We start from the raw sequence: 19987 nt of genomic DNA on the forward strand, positions 1-19987 counted from the left end.
CCCTCGCAGGGAGGTTTCTCCCAGCTGGGAAGGGGAGGGCGGGGAGGGGTGGTGCTGGACTCCTTCCACGCCAGAGAGGAGCTCCCCAGCCAAGAGGCCCCGGCCGCACCACGGGGCCAGGGCCAGCTGCATCCCCAGCGCCCCCGGCAGCGTCCGCGCTGCTTCCAGCGGGGGGCTGCTCCCCGGGGGCGTGCAGGCAGCACCAGGGACGCTCCTGCACCCTCCTGCGCCGGCAGCACCCACCCACCTGCACTCCCCCACCGCGGTGCCCTCCTGAGAGCAGCGCTCCCGTTACGGGTGGCAGATCACAGAAGCATGACAGCTGCCTGCTGCCTTGTCCTGCCGCTTTCCTTTTGTGTTTTTTTTTTTCTTTCTTTTTTTTTTTCTTATGCAGCCTGCCTGGCCTCGGAGAACCCGTCTTGCTGCCAACCGCCCCCTGCAAGCCCTCGGGAGGGATGCAGGATGCTGGATGCAGGACGCCAGCCTCCGGTCCCAGCCCAGTGCAGAGGCAGGAGCCTGGAGGGGCTTCCGTGCCCCCGTGCCACGGCCGGGTGGATGCGGGAGGTCCCTCCCGGCCCAGGAGCCAGCGTGGATGGAAGTGGGAGCCACCAGAGAGAATAGCACTACAAAGAGGCGCGTATTTATATATAATTCTTTAAAAAACAGGAAACCCTGTCCCGTTTGTGAGGCTCTTGGGTGGGGAGGGCTCTGAGGCTGTGGTGGGAAGAGACGGGAGGGGAACAGGACGTTTCCCCTCCGAAGAGGCCGATGTTTCACCTCCCTGTCCCAAGAGCCACCCGTGGAGGGTCGCGGACCCCCTCGGCCACCAGCCAGGGTGGCTGCGGGGCTTGGGGCCGCAGCGGCTCAGGTGAAGCCCCGGTGGTGTTTCCGCAGGAAAGCTCGCACATCCCTCACCGTCCTGCCCCCTTTATGGCCAGGGCGGATATTTCACCCTCGCGGATCCCAGCAGCATCTCCGCCAAGGCAGCAGCTCGCCCCCTCTCTGCGCTGGGAACACGTCCCCGAAGTGACTGCTCCCCTGCCAGCGCCGACTCAGACAGAAAAACCGTTCCCAGCCCCGGATGCAGGCAGCCCAGTCTACGCCTCTGCATAACTCAGCTGTCCCCAAGGGCACGTCCGGCTCCATTGCATCACCCCGCAGGGCTGCGAGCAGCAGACTCAGCGGTTCTGCACCCAACACCTGTCTGCGGCCATTGCCCAGCAGCACCCCCGCGTTGGGACATCGCGCTGCCCGCGGGGTCACGGACCCTTCGCAAGCGATGGCCAAAGGGCCGCGGCCACGCGGGGACACAGCCGGGCACGTCCCTTCGCCTGGGGAGCACCTCAGTGGTGACGTTCCTAAAAAAAGAGCTCAGGAGAGAGCACGTGGGCACTGCCGCACGCAGCAGACGCCTTGCCCGGCCCTGGGGCCACGCAGTGACCCACCTCTCCCCCCAGCCCTACCTGCTCTTGTCCACGGCGTCCTGTTCGTCCATCTCATCGGCGCTGCAGGTCGCGCTGGAGTCGCTGTCGGGGTTCACCCCGGCACCTTTGCTGCCTTTATGGCTCTCCTTCTTCTCGGCCTTGGGCGTCCCCTCCGCCCCCGCCGCCCCTCCGCCGCCGGCGCCGCTTTCCGCCTTCTTGTCATTCCCCTTGTCCTTCTCCTGGCCGTCCTCGCCCTCCTCCTTCTTCACCTCGCTCTTGCAGGGCTCCTCGCTCGCCTTCTCCTCCGGCTCCTCCGTTTTCACCACGTCCACCACCAGCTCCTCTTGGGCCTTCTCCTCGCCGCCGGGCGCCTCGGGAGCCGCCTCCGCAGGAGGGCTGGCGGCGGGCGCGGGGTTGGTGGCGGGGGCCGCGGGAGCGGCGGCAGCGTCGGGGGGCGTGGGGGCCTCTTCCAACTTGACTGCCGGTTCTGCGCCGGAGTCACCTCCCGGCCCGGGTGGTGCCTTGGCCCCGCTTTCGCCTCCCTCTTTGGCTTCGGGCCTCGGCGAGGGAATGCTCTCAGTGTCGGAGCTGTTATTTACTGCAGCTGAGAAAAGGGAAGAAATAAAAATAAGGATCGGGCTGAGATTCTCACTTCCCATACCGCTGCCTCCGCCCCCTCCCATGGGAGGAGAACGCCCTCGTTGCTCCAAGGGGGAGACGATCCCGGGGCTCGCGGCGCGGGGCTGGGATGCCCCGGAGATGCGCCGGGGGTCTCCCGGCTTGCCCAGCTCAGCATCTGCTGCGGCTGCCGCAAACCCCCACCCGAAGCCGAAACCACGCTCCCAGCAACTGGGAAGGAGGGTTTTGATGGAAAACCCTGCTGCTCGCTCCTGGCCTCCCTCACCCATAGCTCTGGAGCTCGGTTTTGCTCTGCCGGGCCCGGGAGCTGTGCGGCTCGCTGCCCGCCCGCTGGCACGGCGCGGCCGCCACCTTACGTCCCGCGTGTCCCTGGCGCTGCCACCCCCAGGGCAGCTGGGGACCATCCCAAAACGCTGCGCCTGTTTGTTGTTGTTTGAGCCGCCAGAGGCGAAAGAAAGGAGGTCAGGGTCGGTGAGAGCAAAGCTCTGCCAGTGCTGCAGGACAGGTTAATTATTAAATGTAAAGGATCGTTCCTCAGATCTGCTCATGGCTTGAAACGGGCCAGGAAGGCCAGAGAGATGGAGGTGCTGCGGGAAGAGGGGGCCTGCAGCTGGAAGGGGATCGCTCCCTCCTGGCCTCCCTTGTACAAAGGAAGGCAGCGAGGGCCAGGCGACCACACAACGCCCCCAACACGCCTCGGCACGGCCCCTCGGGGCACAGCTCTCGTGCTCCTGTCCAAATGAGCTCCTTCCCAGGTGCCCCTTTACCTGCCTCTCTTCACAGCAGCCCATTTTGCTTCAGACGCCAGCAAAATGGGGGACACGAAGATGTGGCTGTCCCAGGAGCCGCACGTTTGAGCACACCCGAGGTCTTCCACTTGCTGGGCACAGGACTGCAGGGCAGAGACGTGCAGCCGCTCGGCCCCCCCACGCCCGGTGCTACCCGATGTGAAAGGGGCAGCTGAGCCACGAAAAGGCTCAGCCGGGCGCTGGGCTCTGCTGCTCTCGCTCTGGGCCCTGAATCCGTGGCTGGGGAGGCGAGGAAGGGAGCTGGGTGGAGATGGGAGCGCCCGGCTGGCCACAAAGCCCCGGGCACCGGGCAAACAAGCACACGTGCCTCGCATTTGCAAGCAGACGGCTTGGACACAGGCGATTAATCGCACGCTACAACCCGCGCCGAGTCCTTCTCCCCACCCCAGGGCCTGCCGCGTGGCCCCCGGCCCCAAGGTGCTCCCCACGGGTCTCCGAATGTCACCCCGGAGCCCGCGACCTTCCCGAGCAGAGCGCCGCTCTGACATTTCCGTGCCCGTGACATTTCATCAGCCTCTGCTTCCACGCTCGCTCCGCTCAACAGCCCGCTTCAGAACCAGGCCCCCTCCGCCCAACGGGAGGAATGAGAAATGAGGATTGGAGCTCTAGGAAGGTAAAGCTTCAGCGAGTGTCAAGAGATCTGTCTTTAATCTCAAAACCGCATTGTTTCCTCTCAGCCACTCTCACAAAGAGCAATAACTACCTTTTACTCCGCGGCTCTGAGTCACATATCACCTCGCACAAAGATTTACCTGGAATCTGCCTTGTAATGAGTCACTTCCAACAATGATTTGAAAAGATTTCCAATTTCAAGTCCCATTAGCCTGGGTGCTAAGGCCAGGAAGCAGCAGGGTGCCAGCAGTGCTGGTTAAGTTATTAAATTACTTTGACAAAAGTCAAATGGGGCTATTGTTGGAAAATTATGCACATTTTCTCCAAACTCGCTGCCGTGCTTTCTAAGCGATAAATAGCTGAAAATTGTCACTTTCAAGTTGTTTCCTTCCTTTCCTACGGCTGGGAGAGAGGAAAATGCTCCCTTAAAAGGGGAATGGGGAGGAAAGGACCCGCCGAGGTCCATCAGCCCTGCTGGACAGGGACTGTGGCAGCCCTGGGGGGGCTCAGCCGCCTGGGGCAGTGGTGGCCACGATGCCCTGACGGGACGGGGATGGGCTGTGCGAGCCCAGCGGGTTGCATCCATCCTCGTGCATCACCCAGGGGCTCTCTGCTTTGTTTCCTCCAGCAGCCTCCCCCTGCGCCTCTCCCCGAGACCCCGCAGTGCCTGCAGTCTGCCCCGGCTCGGCCCCGCGCCCTGCCGAGCTGTGCAGGGCCTGCTTTTTGGAGGAAAACAAGCAGAAAGCTGATTTACGAGAGCCAACGCTCTGGGGAGCGTGCGCTGATGGAAACTGGAAATAAACCGGTGCAAGAAGGGCACTTCTTGCTTCTGTGGGGCGAGAAGGAGCCGCTGGGCATCACCCCAGGTGCCACCCTGCAGGGACAAGGTGCGCGCGGGGTGGAGAGGGGCCTGGGGAGCGCAGAGCTTTGTCACACCACAGCTGCACTGGGGAGGACTGGGAATGGCAGCGACTTCAGGTGACAGTGACTTGGCACCCCTGGTCCTCAAGAGCTCAAGGCAGCAGCGAGAGCTGCTCCTCCCTGCACACCCCTGACTCCTGAGACCCCCGGGGGTCCCCAGCAGAGGCCGGCTGGTGACCGAGCCTTTGCATTGCACAACCTTCCCAAAATACACATCCCTCCCCACGGACAGGGGAGGAGGGCAGCGATCCAGCGCAGTCCTCGCAAGCGTGAAATCCCGAGGCACCCGAAAGGTCACGAGCGCCTCGTGCTGCAGGACAGCATCACCTCGGTGCAGCTTCAGGGTGGCACACGCGGCCCCCTGGGAGCGCTGACATTTGCAGCCCCAGAAAGGCCACACACAGCACCTGAACTGCTCCGCCGTGGCTGCATGGCAATGCTGGGATGGCTGAGCACGTCCCCCGCCTCGACCCGCCTCACCTTCTGCCTCCTCGGCCATCTCCTCCTCGTTGCCGCTTGTCCCCGACACCTCCATCTCCTCGTCCTCGGCGGCGGGAGGGAAGGCAGCTTCTTCGCTCTGCACGGCGGTGCCTTTTTTCTTCTTCCTCTTCGCGTTCCTTTCCTTCTCCTTGGGGAAGAGGCAGAGGAAGGTGAGAAGGAAAAGCCCAGCGGGACGGGAGCCGCGCGGGAGCGGCCAGCACCCCTCCTGCCCAAAGGGACGCGAAGGGCACTAACACCGCCCTGAGCCCCAGCTCTGAGTCCTGATGCTCCCCACGTAGACCCTGCAAAAGGTGGCCGCCAGGACCAGACTCGCCTGCCCAAAGCCCCATGATGCGGTCTCGCCCAGCCAAAACCCTCGGGGCGGAGCAGGACACGGCGCACGCCAGGCACTCGCTGCACATGGGGCTGCCCCTCCGGAGGGAGCACGACTGCAGGGGAGGCCCTGGGGATGCTGCACCCCACGCACGGAGCAGATTTGGGGTTGGACGGTGGGTGAAAGATCCATCTAGCACTGCTGCGGCCGGGGCACAGCGTCCCCCTGCTCTCCCTCCTGCAGAGCTCAAGCCCCGGCAAGCCCCCGGGGCAGGGTCAGCGCTGACACACGGGTAAAGGATGCACGTGCAGGAGCCACTGGCACAGGGCTGCTCGCTCCTGTTTGCACTGCGTGCTTCCAGGGACTACCTCCAGCTTCACAAACGCCCACGGCCGCATCCTGACGCCCACCCGCAGGTAGCAGAGCTGATGACCCACGCGCAGTGCAGCCAACACCGGAGCACACCGGCTTTCGTGCGTCCCGCTGCAGGAGCTGCCAAAGGACTTTGCCTCCTGCTGCTGGTGGGGACACTGGGTGCGTCACGGCATCCCGAAGGTGCCCAAACACCCCGTGCCCCGGTCCTGCCCTAGGGCAGCACCGTCCCTGCTCTCCAGGGCACGTGCCGCGGCCACGGGGCGCGCACACACTGCTCCCTCCCTCCCGCCCGCCGGCCTCAAGGAAAAGTCTCGCTTCTGCTATTGTTTCCTGCTCTTGTTGCTTGAATAAATATTACCAGTAGGAACAGGCCCATCATCTCCGGCTCTCCCTGCAAGCCCCACACGGATGACGTGTGTAGGACGTTTATTTACATGGATGAGAAGATAAAGCCGTGGCGGAAACGTTAACTTTGCTGCTGGATCCCTGCGCTGGGAAGAGCCGGTCCCTCCCCTCCAACCCAACTTTCCAATCCTTTAAAAAACTTCCAGATAAAACAAACAAATCCAACGGCTTTTTGCTTGGAAACGCTGCTTGCTCAAAGTCTATTTTTATCAGGCTGGGCAGGAGAGAGGAAAAAAAAAAAAACAACACTCGAGAAACTGCTCTCTGAGGGGCTGGTGGCACCGTGGGAGGCGGGCAGGGCCCCTCCGTGCCCCGTCCCACCGCGGTGTCACCCGTGGTGGCGGCGGTCACGGTGCCCCAGCGCTCACACCTCTGTCAGGGCAGCGATTCGGTAAGTGCACGTTTTTGTCTGAAGCAGCAGTTCCCCGTCATGCTAATGCGATGACAAAGCTCCTACGTTACTATGGCAAAGACTTCTCTGCCTCTTACTCACGGGTCCGTGACTCAGTCGAGGCTGGGAGCAGGCTTTTTGCTGGGGAAGCAGCCGGGAAGCAGCCCCTGCCTCCACACCGCGCTCGGCTGGAGCCTGCGGAGCTGCCCGGGGGCACCTCAGGTCCCTCCCGCGGTGAAACCCAGCAGCAGGTCCCGGCCACATCCAGGGACGCGTTCGAGGCCACCGCCTCGCCTCCTGCCGTGCTGGCAGCTCCGTGCCCCCCGCCCTGCCTTGCTCATGGGCACCGTCCCCTCCTGCTCTGTGCGTGCCAGCGCTGGGGACACAGGGCCCCCATCCTGCCGACAACCACGGGCACACCAGGCAGGAGCCCCTGCAGCCTGAGTGAAGCCAGCCGAGCGTCCAGGCGTCTCCCCCCACCACCGTGTGCTCTGCTTAATCCAAGTGACCACCAGCGAGGCCACGGCAAGGCACCAGCTCCATTCGCTATGCTCAGCTTTGGGTTATTTCAGCCCACGGGGGCTCTGCTCTCTGCCTGCCCCAGGTTCCTGCAGGGCCACCCAGCTCTTCAGGCCGTGGTGCCCCGGGAGCGGTCTGTCCTGGGGAGGGGATGCCAGCAGCCCCCGGGTACGGCACCTCTCTGGCCGCCTGCCCTGCTGGGGGAGAAACCATCCCGACACGTTTGGTGTCTCCTTGCCACCTCCAACTCATGCAGCTGGAGCAGCCAAAGCAGCTTTCAAACCCTGCTACCGATACAGGGCCATCTCTGGATTTACCTCCCAGCCTCAGCCTCTCGTCAGTGCGACCACGCTCCCCCGTGGGTGACAATGACACGTATTTGACGCTGCGCTGGGACCGACCTAACCACAGGGTGACAAAGCACCTCCAGGCCTGGCCCTGGGGAGAGCCAGCCCGCCCCTCAGCCCTTCGGCCCCTGGAGTTTCGCGGGCCCTGGGTGAGCCCTGACGGCGGCAGCACGGGAGATTCCCCCACTGCTTTGCTCCAAAAAAGCCCCAATTAGGGCCAGCAGAGACGAGTGAGAGACGCAGCAGCAGAGCGGTGATAACTCCCCCGCCGTAGCTCCACAAGCCAGAACAAGCCCGAGCAGTCACCGGAGCAAAGCAGAAACCTCCCGGCAAAGAGGTGCTGGTGAGGACGGCGCCTTATCTCCGCCCGCTGGCAAACAGAGCGGCTCCGGGAGGACACCCCGTATCCGCACGCCCCGCTTTCCTTCAGCGCCGAGATTAGAGAGCACAGCACGCAGAAGGTCAGGGCTCAGCGACGGCAATGCCCGGGACGCATCCGAGCCGCTCGGCAGCGAGAGCGAGCCAAAACACGCCGCAGCGCAGACAAAGCGGGGCTTCGAGGTGGCCTGACGCTGCCCGGCACCAGCAGGCTGCCCGTCCCTCGGGCACCCCGATCCTCCGGGGACCAGGGCGAGGATCTGAGGTTGTGCGCGTCCCGACGGACCCCGCAGAAGGGGAGCACCGCAGCGCTGGGCACCGTTGCCAGCTGCATCCCGAGCCTTTTTCTCCCTAATGCTGGATGCTCAGAGCGGTGGGGGGTTCCCTGCTGGTTCTCTGCCAAACCCCGATGTGTTTCGGGGCACGAGGGACATCCCCAGGCTCTGCGTCCCATCCCGACCCGGGGACTGGCACCTGCTCACCCCCAGCTCCTCCACACCACCCGCACGCTGTCAAACCAGAGAGAGGCCGGGGCTCGGGAGGGAGCCCTTCAGCCCTGTCACACCTACCCAGAGGAGGAGGAGGCTGTAATATTAACGAGCCCCGTTTGGGGAACTAATGAGATCTGCTAATTGAGTTTACTCTCATTAAGCAAGAGGAAGAAAAGCAGCGCCAGTTTGTTTCCTCACACACGATCGGCAATAGCTGGCGGTGGGGAGGTCAGGGAGTAATTTGGGGATTTCATGGCAAGCCCACACGATGACACACCGGCTCACCACATGCCTGCTCGGCAGAGGTCAAGGCTGACTACTGGGTATAGCAGATTAGGAGGCTTGGGTTGCTCGTGAATATATTTAGGAGTCAGGAAGGAAGGTCTATGGCAATTTAATCTCAGTTGTTCTTTCATTTTATTCAGCTCTCTGGCATCTGCTGTTGCCACAAAACAATAGAGCACAATAAATAACAGCTGAACGTTCATTGTTCTTCTACAAAACCGAATCCCATAGCCTCGAATGCTCAAAAAATAAAATGATGATGCTGATATAAACTGCAAGTGAGAGTGAGCAATTAGACTGGAGAAGTCTAGCGGCTGCCTTGGAGGGACGGATGCAGGGAAAAATGTGGTTCTGCAGAAAAACACTTCTGTGATATAATTTCTGAAACGTTAGGAAGCAGAGTAAATTAATATACACCGATCCCACTGCCAGCTAGGCTGTGTGATCTGATTTCAGATCCTCTTCGGTAATGAACAACGGCATCTTTATAACATAACGTTTTATATTCGGAGGGCTTTATGCATGTTTAATTCCAGTCTTTATACAGTTTTTTGGGGTCTTTTGTATAGTTTGTTTGCTTTGTCTCTAAAAACAACTCGGTGAAACATAGGAGCACAGGAGTGTCTCTGTGCATAGAGAATTAATAAAAAAGAATCGCCAATGCCTTCTCTTTCTCTCATTCCTATAGACTGACTAGGATATTAAATTCCTGGGTGAGTCATTGAATGTTTTCCTGTCTTTCTTTTTACTCTTGCTGTAATAGCTTGCTTGGAGAGATTCCTGCATTGAACATTGTCCTTTGCATTTTCAAAGCACCCCTTGGGGGTTTAAGCCATGTGAATTCTATTAGCCAGAAACTGGGAACCCCAGGATACTCTACAAATGAAATAATTATAATCCTTAGCTGCTCTTAGCAGTCTGCCCTATCTCCTGAACGCTGAATGAGCCCCATTTCATTCATGCCCTGCACTTCAGGCCAGAAAAGCAGCGTCAGCCCGTTCTGACGGGGAAACCGAGGCACGGAGAGATGCGTGTATTTGCTCGCGGCCACAAGGACAACCAACATCCACGTCAGGATCAGCCTTCTCTGCACAATACCTGTCCCGCCACCACAGTTTTGGGCTAAGCCCCTCTTTCTCTTGCATTATCCTAAAACCCTGTATTTCTTTGGGGTAAACTGCCCTCAGTCTACTCCTCCCCTTCAGTCTGGGTGCCCCCGAGCATCACCGCGCTCCGGGAGCCGAGGCACGCTCCCACACGGCACCTCCCCTCCTACCGCTCCCCGGGGGGCCGAGCGGGCAGATGACCCTGTCCCACATCACTCGCACCCCCAATCCCCTGTGCTTTCACCCCAAAATGTCCTCCGAACCGAGGCGGTTCCCCTGTAGCTGCGGGACCGGGCAGGCACTCGCCGGGAAGTGCCCGAGGCACCCGGCGCGGGCGGCGAGGGGATTCTCACCATTTTCAGTTTGTGCTGCTGTAGGATCTCGTCCAGGTTCTGCCTCTTCTTGTAGTTGAAGTAGAAGTTTTTGCACTGCGACACGGTCTTGGAGCCCACCATCCTGGCAATGGCCGACCAGTTCCGCCCATGCTCAAGGAGACCTGCGGTGGAAGGAGGGAAGGGAGAAGCGTTTAAGGCCAGATAAAGTCGCACAAGGGCAGCATTATCCGCACAGGATGGGAAACACCCACTGCGCAAGCCAAGCTCCACAGGAACAATATGGTCACTAGCACCCGTCTGCAAGGCTTCCTAGGCCAGGGGATGACCTACAACAGCCTGTTTTTCTTTCCACGGGGGAAAAAAAAAGGCACTGGGCTGTCTTGCTCAGGAACAAAACATCCCGCGGCCACATCACCACTGCGGGTGGCCAGGAGGGGCTGCCTGCCCTTCGGGACGGGAGCAGGAGGCGCCGCCGTGCCCAGGAGAACCCACCAAGAAGCAGCGGTGCTCTACACCCTCCTGTGCCCCTCCGGTGGCTTACACCGGGGCAACAAGGCGGCTCGGTGGGTTGGAGTCCCGGTACAGGTGGGGAGGAAGAGCCCGGGCAGGGAAGCGTCAGGAAGCGCAGGCGAGGTCCCCGCTGGGACCTCAAGTCCGCAGGTTCACGCCCTGGTCCCGGGGCCGTCGCGGGTGGGACGGACGCCTGCCAGAGGGACGGGTGCTCAGGCTGCACGCCTCAGACCTGGCAAGACAGCAGGTTGGGAGGAACGCTGCGGTGCAGGAGGCTGGAGAGCACAACCCATCGCCAAGCCCAGCGAGGCGTCTGCTGGACACGGGAGGCAGGCGGTCACGTCGGAGGGGGGAGCCGCAGCCGCAGCCCCGGGCCACACGCACCGGTACCCGCTCTGCCTGCCCCGGACTCCTGGAGGTGACCTGGGCTGGGGCCACCCAGGCTTTGGGGACAATTAAAACCTCGCAGCTTGCCGTCCTTCCCATGACCTGATTTCCCCATCTGCGGCCATCCCTGGCCTGGCGCCTTGCGAGCCCTTGCACAGGACAGCACGTCGGGGGCCAAGCAGCCTCCGAATGGGGCGTCCCTGACCCCAACCCCCCGCGACGTGGCAGCACGTGGCACAGCTCCCCAGGCCCTCCCCAGCACCTTGTGTAAAGGATGGGGGGGACGCTGAGCCCAGGGGCACGGCGCTGCCACCGACGGGGACTTCAAGAGCTGAAAACCTGCAGGGAACAACCTGCCCAAGGCACCTTCCTCTTCTGTACGGGGTTTTTCTGCCCAGAGGTCACAACAACACACGGGGCCTGGGAACGGGGACTGCCTGGGAGTCTCCGACCTCCGTCCCCACGCCCTTCCCTGGCTGTCCCCAGCTCTGACACCGTGGGGCTCGGGACCCCAGTGTCCCACCTTAGGGCTCCCATTAGTGGCCCTGCTTGTGCCTGGGAGCCGTGCAGCCGTGCCCCAGCCGTGCCCAGCCTTCAGCCCAGCAGGGGATGGGGTGATCTCAGCACCAGGGCCCGAGGGATGCACCTCTGAGCAGGAAACGTGCAAGGGGAAGGCATGCCTAGGGGGGACACAGGTGAGTCTGCACTGAGTAGGCGGCACCACGTACCTCAGGGCAGGTAAAAAAGAACAAAACAAACAAACAAAAAAAAAAACAGCCCCTCCCAGAGGAAAGCAGCTGTACTCAGCGCGGCAAGAGTTAACGTCCCGGCCGTGCCTGTATCCTGCCCCGTCCCAGCACCAGGGCTTATCGAATTGCACGCAACACGCAGGCATCACACAGAGCGCTGAGCACCACAAAAGGCCGGGGCCAGCCAAGAAACAAGTTTGAGCTTTAACTCTGCAGCTCCCAGCGCCGCTCCTGCGAAACCCACGACCTCTGCCGCGTGCAGGAGGGCTGGGGCTTCTTAAAAAGAAAAAAAAAAAGGGACGTCCGGCCACCAACCACGAGAGGTAACGCGCCGGGGGGGCGGCAGTCCTCCCCCCGCGTGTCACAACCCAGCGCCGTGGCCAAAGCAAACAAGGCACCCGGCCCCCTTGGCTCGTCGCGGCGCTGTGCATCGAGCACAGCACCCAGGGCTGGAGCCATTTGCTGCGCCCCGGGCAAAGGCTCCCAGCGCCGGCGCTGCCGCCCGGTCCCGGCGATGCCCCACGAGCAGCCACGGGACCCAGCCCGGTAAACGGGGGGGCCCTGTGCTGCCCACGGTCCCCAGCGTGATGTGACCTTCACCGGCTGCGCGGTGCCAGCTCCCGCTGCCCTCTCCCCTGCCACATGCCGGCTGTGCCGCCCTGCCCGCCGCCGCGGGGACACTGGGGACGCTGCCACGGCCCCGCCGGGAGCTCGCAGCTGGCCGGGCAGGTGGCCGCATCCGTGCCCGGCTCACGAGGACAAGGCAGCCCGTGGGACCCAGCGGGGTGCCCAGCCGCCCTCCTCCTTGCACTCAGGGCAGAGCAGAAGAGCAGCACCTGCTGCCCCGCAGGCAGGGATCGCCCGACACGCGCCCCGGGACGTGCCGTGCTACCCTCGCCGCGCGCCCCCGGCTCAGCAGCCCCCAGCCCCGCGCTCCCCGGCACGCCAGCCCGTCTCGGCGCGGCCGTTCATTTCCCAGCGCAACTGAAACTATGACTAACTGAGTTATCAGATCGTACCCAGAGCTGCGCGGCTTGCCGCGCCGTGGGGGCTCGGCATGGCCTGGGGGCTCGGCACATGGTGGCCCTGCAACCGCGGGGTCTGCCCCTGGACACGCAGCTACAGCTCCACGCCAGGCACCAGCCCCAGTGTTAATTAACCCCGTCCTCGCCCCCCCCCCCAGTACTTACATGCCGCGGGTCTGGCTGCGCCGGGCGGGGAGCGTGCCCGGAGCATGCAGCGGGCGGGCTGGGACGGACGCGGGCGTTGGGGCGCGCTTCAAAGCCCCCCCGGGCACACCAGCTCGCGGCGAAGCGCTGCGAGTGCTCCGCTCACGCCCGCCCCGCTCATTTTGCTTTCGCTCCCTCGCAGCAGCCGGAGAAAGAGAAGAAAGCAAAGCCGGTTCCTTAAATCCCGGGGGCGAGAGGATTTCAGAGCCATGGGCGGCGGAGAGCGGAGAGCGGGCGCCGAGGCTGGAAACCAGGTCACAGGCGGGAGAGTCCTGACCCCGGCGCCAGAAGTTGGAGGGGACACATGCTCTGTCCCCAGCTCTCCTCCAGCAGGGCTCGGGCGCTCGGTCCTCCCGCTCCTCCCGCTCGCGGCGGAGCTTTTCCAGCCGGCTGCAGCCGCGGTTGTTAAGGTGGATGGAAGCGCCTCCGGTATTTTCTCCCCTACCTCCTCGCTCAGCAGCCTGGGGCTACGGGGAGGGGAGGCTGTGCAGTTTCAGGAGATGCCCGATGTTGCCAAGAAAGAATAATAAATAAATAAGCCCACAGAAAAAAAAAAAAGCAGCAGAAAGGCGCAGGGGAGGGAGCAGCCGACGGCGCGCTGCAGCTCCGCTCCTGCCAGCCCGGGGACGGGGAGCCGGTGCCGTCGGTATGTGGCGGAGCAGCGAGCGAGCTCTAATCTGTTCCTCTGGCTGACCCAGGGCTCACTGCATCTGAATGTGACCTCTAGACAGAGCATTAATAACGAACGTGGCACTGACCCAAGCTGACAAGGGGTGCGGCCGCTTGGCACCGGCTCCCTCCCTCCCTCTCTCACTTTCTGTCTCCCTCGCTCTCATCTGAATGTCAGCGGCAGGGGGAGGGATCCAGGAAAACAAAGCTTGGCTAATAGTTTCCTCCGCTCTGAAGTGAATCAAAGGCGCTTTTCTTTGGGGAGGTGCGCGCCGGCCGAGCCCAGCGGGGACAACGTGCCCCCAGCGTGGCTTGGCCCCGCAGCCCGCGCCGCTGGAGAGGTTTGGGAGAGGACGCGGGACGGCGCAGCCGAGCCGAGCCAACGCAGGGGCTGCGTGGGCAGCGGTGCCACCACGGCCTCTGCCTTGGCACGAGCAAACGGGGGCTGGAGCGTCGCAGAGCAGGAAGGAAGAGGAGCCCGGAGAGCTGGGAGCACCCCAACGTGTGCTCGGAGGGGTAGATGAGGGGGCACCGAGGCGGGTGGGAGCCGGCCGCTCGCGGCCCCTCGGCTCTCCGCAGCTGCGGGTTTTTATGTGATCCTTTCCAAGGCTCCCCGGCGCGGCCGCCCTGCTCCACCCAGCTCTGGGAGAGGGTGGAGGGAGCCCGTAAAAGGGTCCCTTAATGGGAGCTCGTGCGGATTAACAGGACAGGGTTACAAGGGAAAAAAATAAGTGATCTCACTCCCCTATGCCTGACGGTACCTCGAGCAATCCTCCAGCACCCCTCGCACCCACTCCCCCGCTCGGGAGCGGGGATGGGGACACTCCTGGCACAGCCAAAACTGTAACCCAGCCCTGGAGAAAGACCAGCACCGCGCAAACCGTGGCATCCTGAAAGCGTGGTCGGCGTCGCTGGCAACCAGCGCTCCGCTGCCAGCCAAATTAGCGCGCCGCAGCGATGCTTTCCCCCGCTGATCTCAGAGCGGTTCGCAGCGTGCGGGCGCGCGTGGGAGAACCGAGACACAAAGAAGGTGAGTAACCGCTCCGGGGCCGCGCAGGCGGTGGGAGGCAGAGCCGGGCGAGCACCGGGCTCCTGACGCCGCGCCGCGCCAAGCAGCGGGGACGACGCGCACGCGGCCGGCCCACGTCCCCGCGGGAGGGGACAGCGGGCAGGCAGGGCGACGCTCGCCCGTCCTCGGGAACGCAGCAACCAGCATCGGCCTCCTGCCACGCTCCGCACCTCCGGCAGCCCCGTGCTTGAACCTCCCCGACCCGGATTCCTACCGTCAGGCACCTCGCCTCTCCTCTCGCCGCGCTGCGTCCCCTTCCTTCCAGCCCGCCGGCAGGGACGGGAGCTCGCCCTGCTCCCCGCGGTTCCCCCGTCCTGCCGGGGATGCGGGAGGCTCCGTCCCGCGGCCGAGCGCATGCGGAGCCGCCGCTCCCCTCGGGCCCAAGTGCTCTTTCTTCACCTGGCTCGGATATTATTCCCGCTCCCTTATTGTTGAAAAAATAATGCTCAAAATTAAAATGTAGGCTGTAAATTATAGTAATTACCCAGCAGTTCCCCCTGACAGGCCTTTTGTGTTTCATTCGCTGACACTCGCTAAGCAAATCCTCGCAGTTTTCTCCTACATGCTTGAGAAATGTTCAGCCAACTGTGGCAGAAAGCGCAGCGCCGGGGGGGCACCACGGCAGCGACGTTACGGGCGTTATCCCGGGGGGCCACGTTCAATACGTGCTGCCAAACACCTTGGCCAAAGGCAGCGTGGCCAGTTCACGCCTCGGATGTGGTTTTCCCCTCGTGGCACCCGATCCACCCCATCCGAATCGCCCCGACAATTTCCGCCTGCTGCCTCCCCGTAGCATCACACGCGCTTCGGGGCACGCGCACGGTTCCTCGGCAGCGTTTGTGGGGCTTCCCCGGCTCTGAGCACCCGGGGCACCCAGCCTGGATGGAGGGACCCCACGGCTCGTCCCACCCCACTGCCTGGTCCCAGCACGAGGGACAACACGCAGCGACGGGCACAGGCTGCAAACCACCTTCTCCAGCCTACGCTTATTAACATCATCTTTTTTTTTTTTTTAAATTTTAAAGTATTATTTAACATTTCATATTGGAGAGGGGAAAGCTCCAGTGTGAGTGCAAGGAAGATGAAGAATGTACGGGGCAGGGCTCAGTCCCAGCTTCCCACGAAGACAGCATCGCCTGCTCCGCACCGGGCTGCAGCCAACTCCTTTTAAGAGCAAAGGCTGCCCTGCCAGGAAGGAGCGATGGAGGAAGAATGCACAGACCTACACAGACCTACCTCCCCCCGTTCAGCCAGCTGTTCGTTCAAATAACAGTGCAAAACCAAATTAGGGTTGGAAGAGCGCATGCTTGCGTGTGTTTACACACCCGTTCAGGCTCCAAAATAATCCTGTGCAGCGCGATAGCGTGCTGAAACACAGCTGTGCTCGAAAGGCGATGGGAGACGGCTGGTTGCTGCCATGGGCACGCGTGTTGCTGGGCTTGGCAGTGTGTTAATTTTAAGAAATCAACATTTTTAAAAAAAATCCTGCTTTTTTTTTTAATTATTAGTTTTATTTTTTATTTTATAGTTTCATGGACAAAATGGAACTGGGGAAAAAAAAAATGGCTCAGGTTGGTCCAAAATTCATCTCGCTTTCTAAGTTGTTTTTTGGCAGAAGTGAAAATCAGCCCTCAAAAGAAAACCTGTATCCAAGGAAATATTTTGCATCCACCCAAAATGAACTATTTAGGAGTTTTCATGGGTTATTTAGCTCTTTGACATTGGCCTTTTACGCTCTAAAATAAACACCAAAGTGCTCACACGAGCAGCACGCACACGGCTGGCCCGCCGGCCCCGCTGTCCTCTGGGTGCCAGGACCGCTCATCAGTGCCTCCGACGCAACTTAGGAAGGGTCTCGGCCCCTACCCAAAGCCCGTTTCTCTGCTGTTACACATTTACTGTGATAGAAATCAAACACATGCCATCTCCTCCGCCAGCCCTGCTCGCCCAGGAGCTGTGTGCCCAGGAGGGCCCCTCTGTCCGCGCTGCTCGCACCCGTCCCCGTGACGCCTCCATCCCAGTGCTTCCATCCCAACACCTCCATCCCAACACCTCCGTCCCAGAGCCTCCGTCCCAGCGCCTCCATCCCAGCCCTCCCCGGCCAGGCCACACGGAGGCAAGGCGTGAGGAACACGATTTTGGCTCTGCCCCTCCAGCGAGGAGCGCAGAGCCTCGGCACGGCGTGGGAGGAACTCAGGTGAGCAAGACACTGCCATTTTTACGTGGCCTCTTTTCGGAGTACAAAACCACTTGTTAGACTCCAGGGGGCGGGGGGGGGGGAAGCCCAGAGCCAGAGCGAGAACAGATACGAGACTAAAGATTAACGAAGGTCGCGCTGAAACCTCCTGGTTCATCGGGTTCAGCTCCGCCGCTATCGCGGGCTGCTCTGCGAGGCAGCCCCGCTCGGGCACGTACCGCTGCTTGCGCTCAGCACGAAGGGGGCAACAAACCCTCCTGGCTGCTGGGGCGTGCCGGGCTTCCTTCCCAGCCCACCGGCTCCTGCCAGCGGGTCCCCCCCAGAAGCCGAAGCTGCCTAAACACTGCCCTGTAAGGAGCAGCGCCCGGCCAGCCCCGCAGAGCTCCGGGTAACGAAAGCCTCCTGCTTCCAACTTGGAATCGCGGCCCCTGTGCGCCGAGGCAGCAGCAGAAAAACACGCTAGCTACCCCGTAATTACACCAATCTCAGCACATTTTGACAGACTAGTGAATCAAAGTTTATTGCATAATAAAAGTGTCATTAAGCAAGAACTTTCCTCTCGCTAGGTTTTCGTTCCCCTAGTTAACTTTAATAACACGGTACTCCCCTTTATTGTCTCTCCCCACAGACCCGGTCCTGCCTTCTCCTACTTGGAAGCCCTCCGTGCAGCTCTGCCCTTCCAGAGCTCTCCAACTCATTTCCAGAGCCCTGCTTGGTGCGGCCGCTCGGCTCCGGCGTCGCGCTGTCCCAGGGCTGGTTCCCCTACTATGCGCCCGCCCGCCCTTTCCCTGCAGCAGAGGAGGGGGGTTTCATGCCACGCACAAAAAAGCTGATGGTGAGGCTGATCCACCTACCCACTCGCCAGTGCCAAGAGCAGAGGTCACCATCCTCCTCTTCCCAGGCACAGCAAGGCGCTAAGCAGCAGCGGCTCTGCAGCCTCCTGCGGCCCCTGAGGTTACCTCCGGAGTTTGGTCGCGCTGCGAGTCGGAAACCCCCAGCCTGCCAGTCCCTGGAAATGCCAAACAGAGCCACTTCGAAGCAGCAGCGCGGCTACTTCCTGGCAAAGGGGAATTTGGCTTCTCTGCAGAAGTCTGGCGTCGAAACCTCGGTTTCCCGGGTTGTAGCGGGCAGGGGAACGTCAGCCCAGCAACCAGGCTTTGCAACAGCAAATCCCCCTGCCCCTGCCTGGCCCCCGGGCTGGAATAACGGGGTCAGGCTCAGCTTACGCAGGAGCAGGAACCACTACGTGCTCCCACACCTCATCTTCCACGCAGGCTTTGGCGGCTGGTTTTAGGACTCCTTAAGCGCGCGTCCAGCATCCAGCACAAAACAGCGAGAGGCGCTTTTTTCCAACCAGATGCGATCTCCGAAACAAAGCAGCGCTCAGAAAAGATCCCTCCAGCAGCACTCCCCTGCTCGGCACCTGCTCACCCCGCTGCCTGGCTCCGGGCCAGGCTGCCTGATTAAAGTCTATCCATTAAGTTTTGCATCCATAGAGAGCTACGCTCAGCAACGCGCGAGATTGGCACCGGGCTGCAAAGAGGGTTGGAACAGCTCAAAGGCGAGCGAGCCAAACGTTTTGGGATATTCACAGGCAAAGTAATCCGAGTCCACAGCTCCCACCGGCACCTGGGAAGCCGGGGCTCCAGAACATGTAATCGCCATCCTTGCAGCAGGTGCATTTTCCAAACCGAGCTGAAGCCACTAACGTGCCTGCCTGCGCTTGCCATCCCCGAACGGCGCTCATTTCCATTTTAATTTCGCGTTTACAATCCTCACCGGGCCAGGAGAATCAGCAGCCACGCAAGCAGGATGCACGGGCCGGGGATGTGAACCCGGCAGCGGATCGACAGGACGTGACTTTGGAAAAAATTAAAGCAGCGAGAGGGCTGGCACGGGAGCTGCGCGGAGGGAGGGGGAAGTGGCAAGCAGGGCTGTGCCACACTCAGCACTTTTTCAAAACGGTCTCAGCAGAGGCTCTGAATCAGCTCAGGATGTCGAGAGCCCCACTCCTGCCCGCAGCTCTCGCGAGCTCCCCACTGCACGCCGGGGAGGGCTGGGAAGCCGCAGCTGCCCCCGCACCGCGGAGCGCCGGGGTTTGCCACCCACAAATTGCTGAACACCAGAGTTACCAACACAGGCGGACGCCCTCAGCACGTCTGAAACCGATCGCACAGATAGGACGAGGCTTCAGAGGGCGAAGCCTCGTGCTACGCGCAGCAGAAGCTGCAGGAAGCAGCAGATGAAACGTCTTCCCCATTTCCTACAGCCGGCTCTGCTCTCGCGGGACGCACGTGGGCCGTGGCCGCAGCACCGCCGGCACAGATGTCCCGGGGGTCAGCACAGCTCCCGGGGCCACAGAAGCTGGGCAAGCACCGCGCACCAACACCTGACACCCCTCTCGTTTCCCCCCAAGCCACCCACTGAGGCTACTGCGAGAAACCAGCAGCGAGACAGGCAGGACCTGCCCCACCGCCCTGCGGTCAGGCACCCTCCGTCGCCAGCTGCTGGGTCGGCTCCAGCAGCACCAACACAAGAAAGAAAACAAGTGGCTTACCTTTTTTAGCCGTCTCCATTTCCTCTTCAGTCCAGCGAGAGCTTTCGTTCATCTCCAGTGAAGCTGGGGAGGAAGAAGGAAAGGAGAGCAGTCAGAGGGGACCCAGGGCTGAGGGACCCCGGCGAGCTCCGAGGCGCGCGGCAGGGGGAAGCAGTGGGTGATCGCTGGAGGTGACTTAGTGAGGCTAAACCTACGTCCACTTCTTAAGAGAAGGTTCGGCACTGAGGAAACTTCCAGGGTGAGATGTGGCAGGTATGCAAGGAATCTGTTCCATGCTAGCCCCCTCGGCAGCATAACTCACAACCTCGGGTGCTGGTGCCACTGGGGAGCCTGGCGTGCTGACCCCGAGAGGTGTCAGAGGGCAGAGCAGAGACCCCGCGGCCAGGCTCTGTGCTGTCGTGGCAGGGATGGGGGACCCGATGGCACTATGGATCTGACAGATTGCATGGCCAGCCTGAGTCTAACTGATAACCGTATCACCTCCTCTAGGTGAACTCTGCTCTTTATAACCTCATTATAATGCCAAAACACACTTCCATCCCAAAGGCTACCCGCCTCCGAGGTGTGACCACCCCTCACTGAGCACATGCTCTGAATTTCTCTGGGCCTGTGACTTCAAGCCAAAAGCAAGAAGTTATACCAATCACAACGAAGGCACGTATGCCTAGAGTCACTCAAGCTCCACCTAAAGGTAAGAAAATAGCATAAAAATGGCTCATGAGAGGAAAACGCCAGGGAAGACACCGTCGCAGACAAGTTGGAAGGACAT

At 61.6% G+C, this 19987-nt stretch overlaps 2 protein-coding genes across 22 annotated transcripts in view; one reads left to right on the forward strand and one right to left on the reverse strand.

The window, feature by feature from the left end:
* LOC308179656 (uncharacterized protein) overlaps window positions 1-19212 on the forward strand; it is a 224520-nt gene extending 205308 nt beyond the window's left edge. Inside the window, exons 2-5 of one of the 3 annotated variants that reach the window (XM_080560193.1) lie at window positions 11526-12043; window positions 12869-14425; window positions 16402-16661; window positions 17290-19212. In XM_080560193.1, coding sequence (XP_080416319.1) covers window positions 14353-14425; window positions 16402-16661; window positions 17290-17955 — 999 coding nt within the window. In that variant the 5' untranslated portion in view covers window positions 11526-12043; window positions 12869-14352 and the 3' untranslated portion in view covers window positions 17956-19212. Of the gene's footprint in view, window positions 1-10018; window positions 12044-12736; window positions 14426-16401; window positions 16662-17289 lie in introns of those variants that run through there. The other 2 variants (XM_080560192.1, XM_080560191.1) reach the window with 2 other exon arrangements.
* NCOR2 (nuclear receptor corepressor 2) overlaps window positions 1-19987 on the reverse strand; it is a 234201-nt gene that overhangs the window by 39311 nt on the left and 174903 nt on the right. For all 19 annotated transcript variants that reach the window (XM_080560150.1, XM_080560143.1, XM_080560142.1 and 16 more), the window contains 4 exons: window positions 19219-19281; window positions 9870-10012; window positions 4886-5033; window positions 1464-2028 (listed from right to left, as the gene is read on the reverse strand). In XM_080560150.1, the coding sequence (XP_080416276.1) occupies window positions 1464-2028; window positions 4886-5033; window positions 9870-10012; window positions 19219-19281 (919 nt within the window). The remainder of the gene's footprint in view (window positions 1-1463; window positions 2029-4885; window positions 5034-9869; window positions 10013-19218; window positions 19282-19987) is intronic.

This window comes from Anser brachyrhynchus (genome assembly GCF_964034855.1).
Source record: "Anser brachyrhynchus genome assembly, chromosome: 17".
NCBI lineage: Eukaryota > Metazoa > Chordata > Aves > Anseriformes > Anatidae > Anser > Anser brachyrhynchus.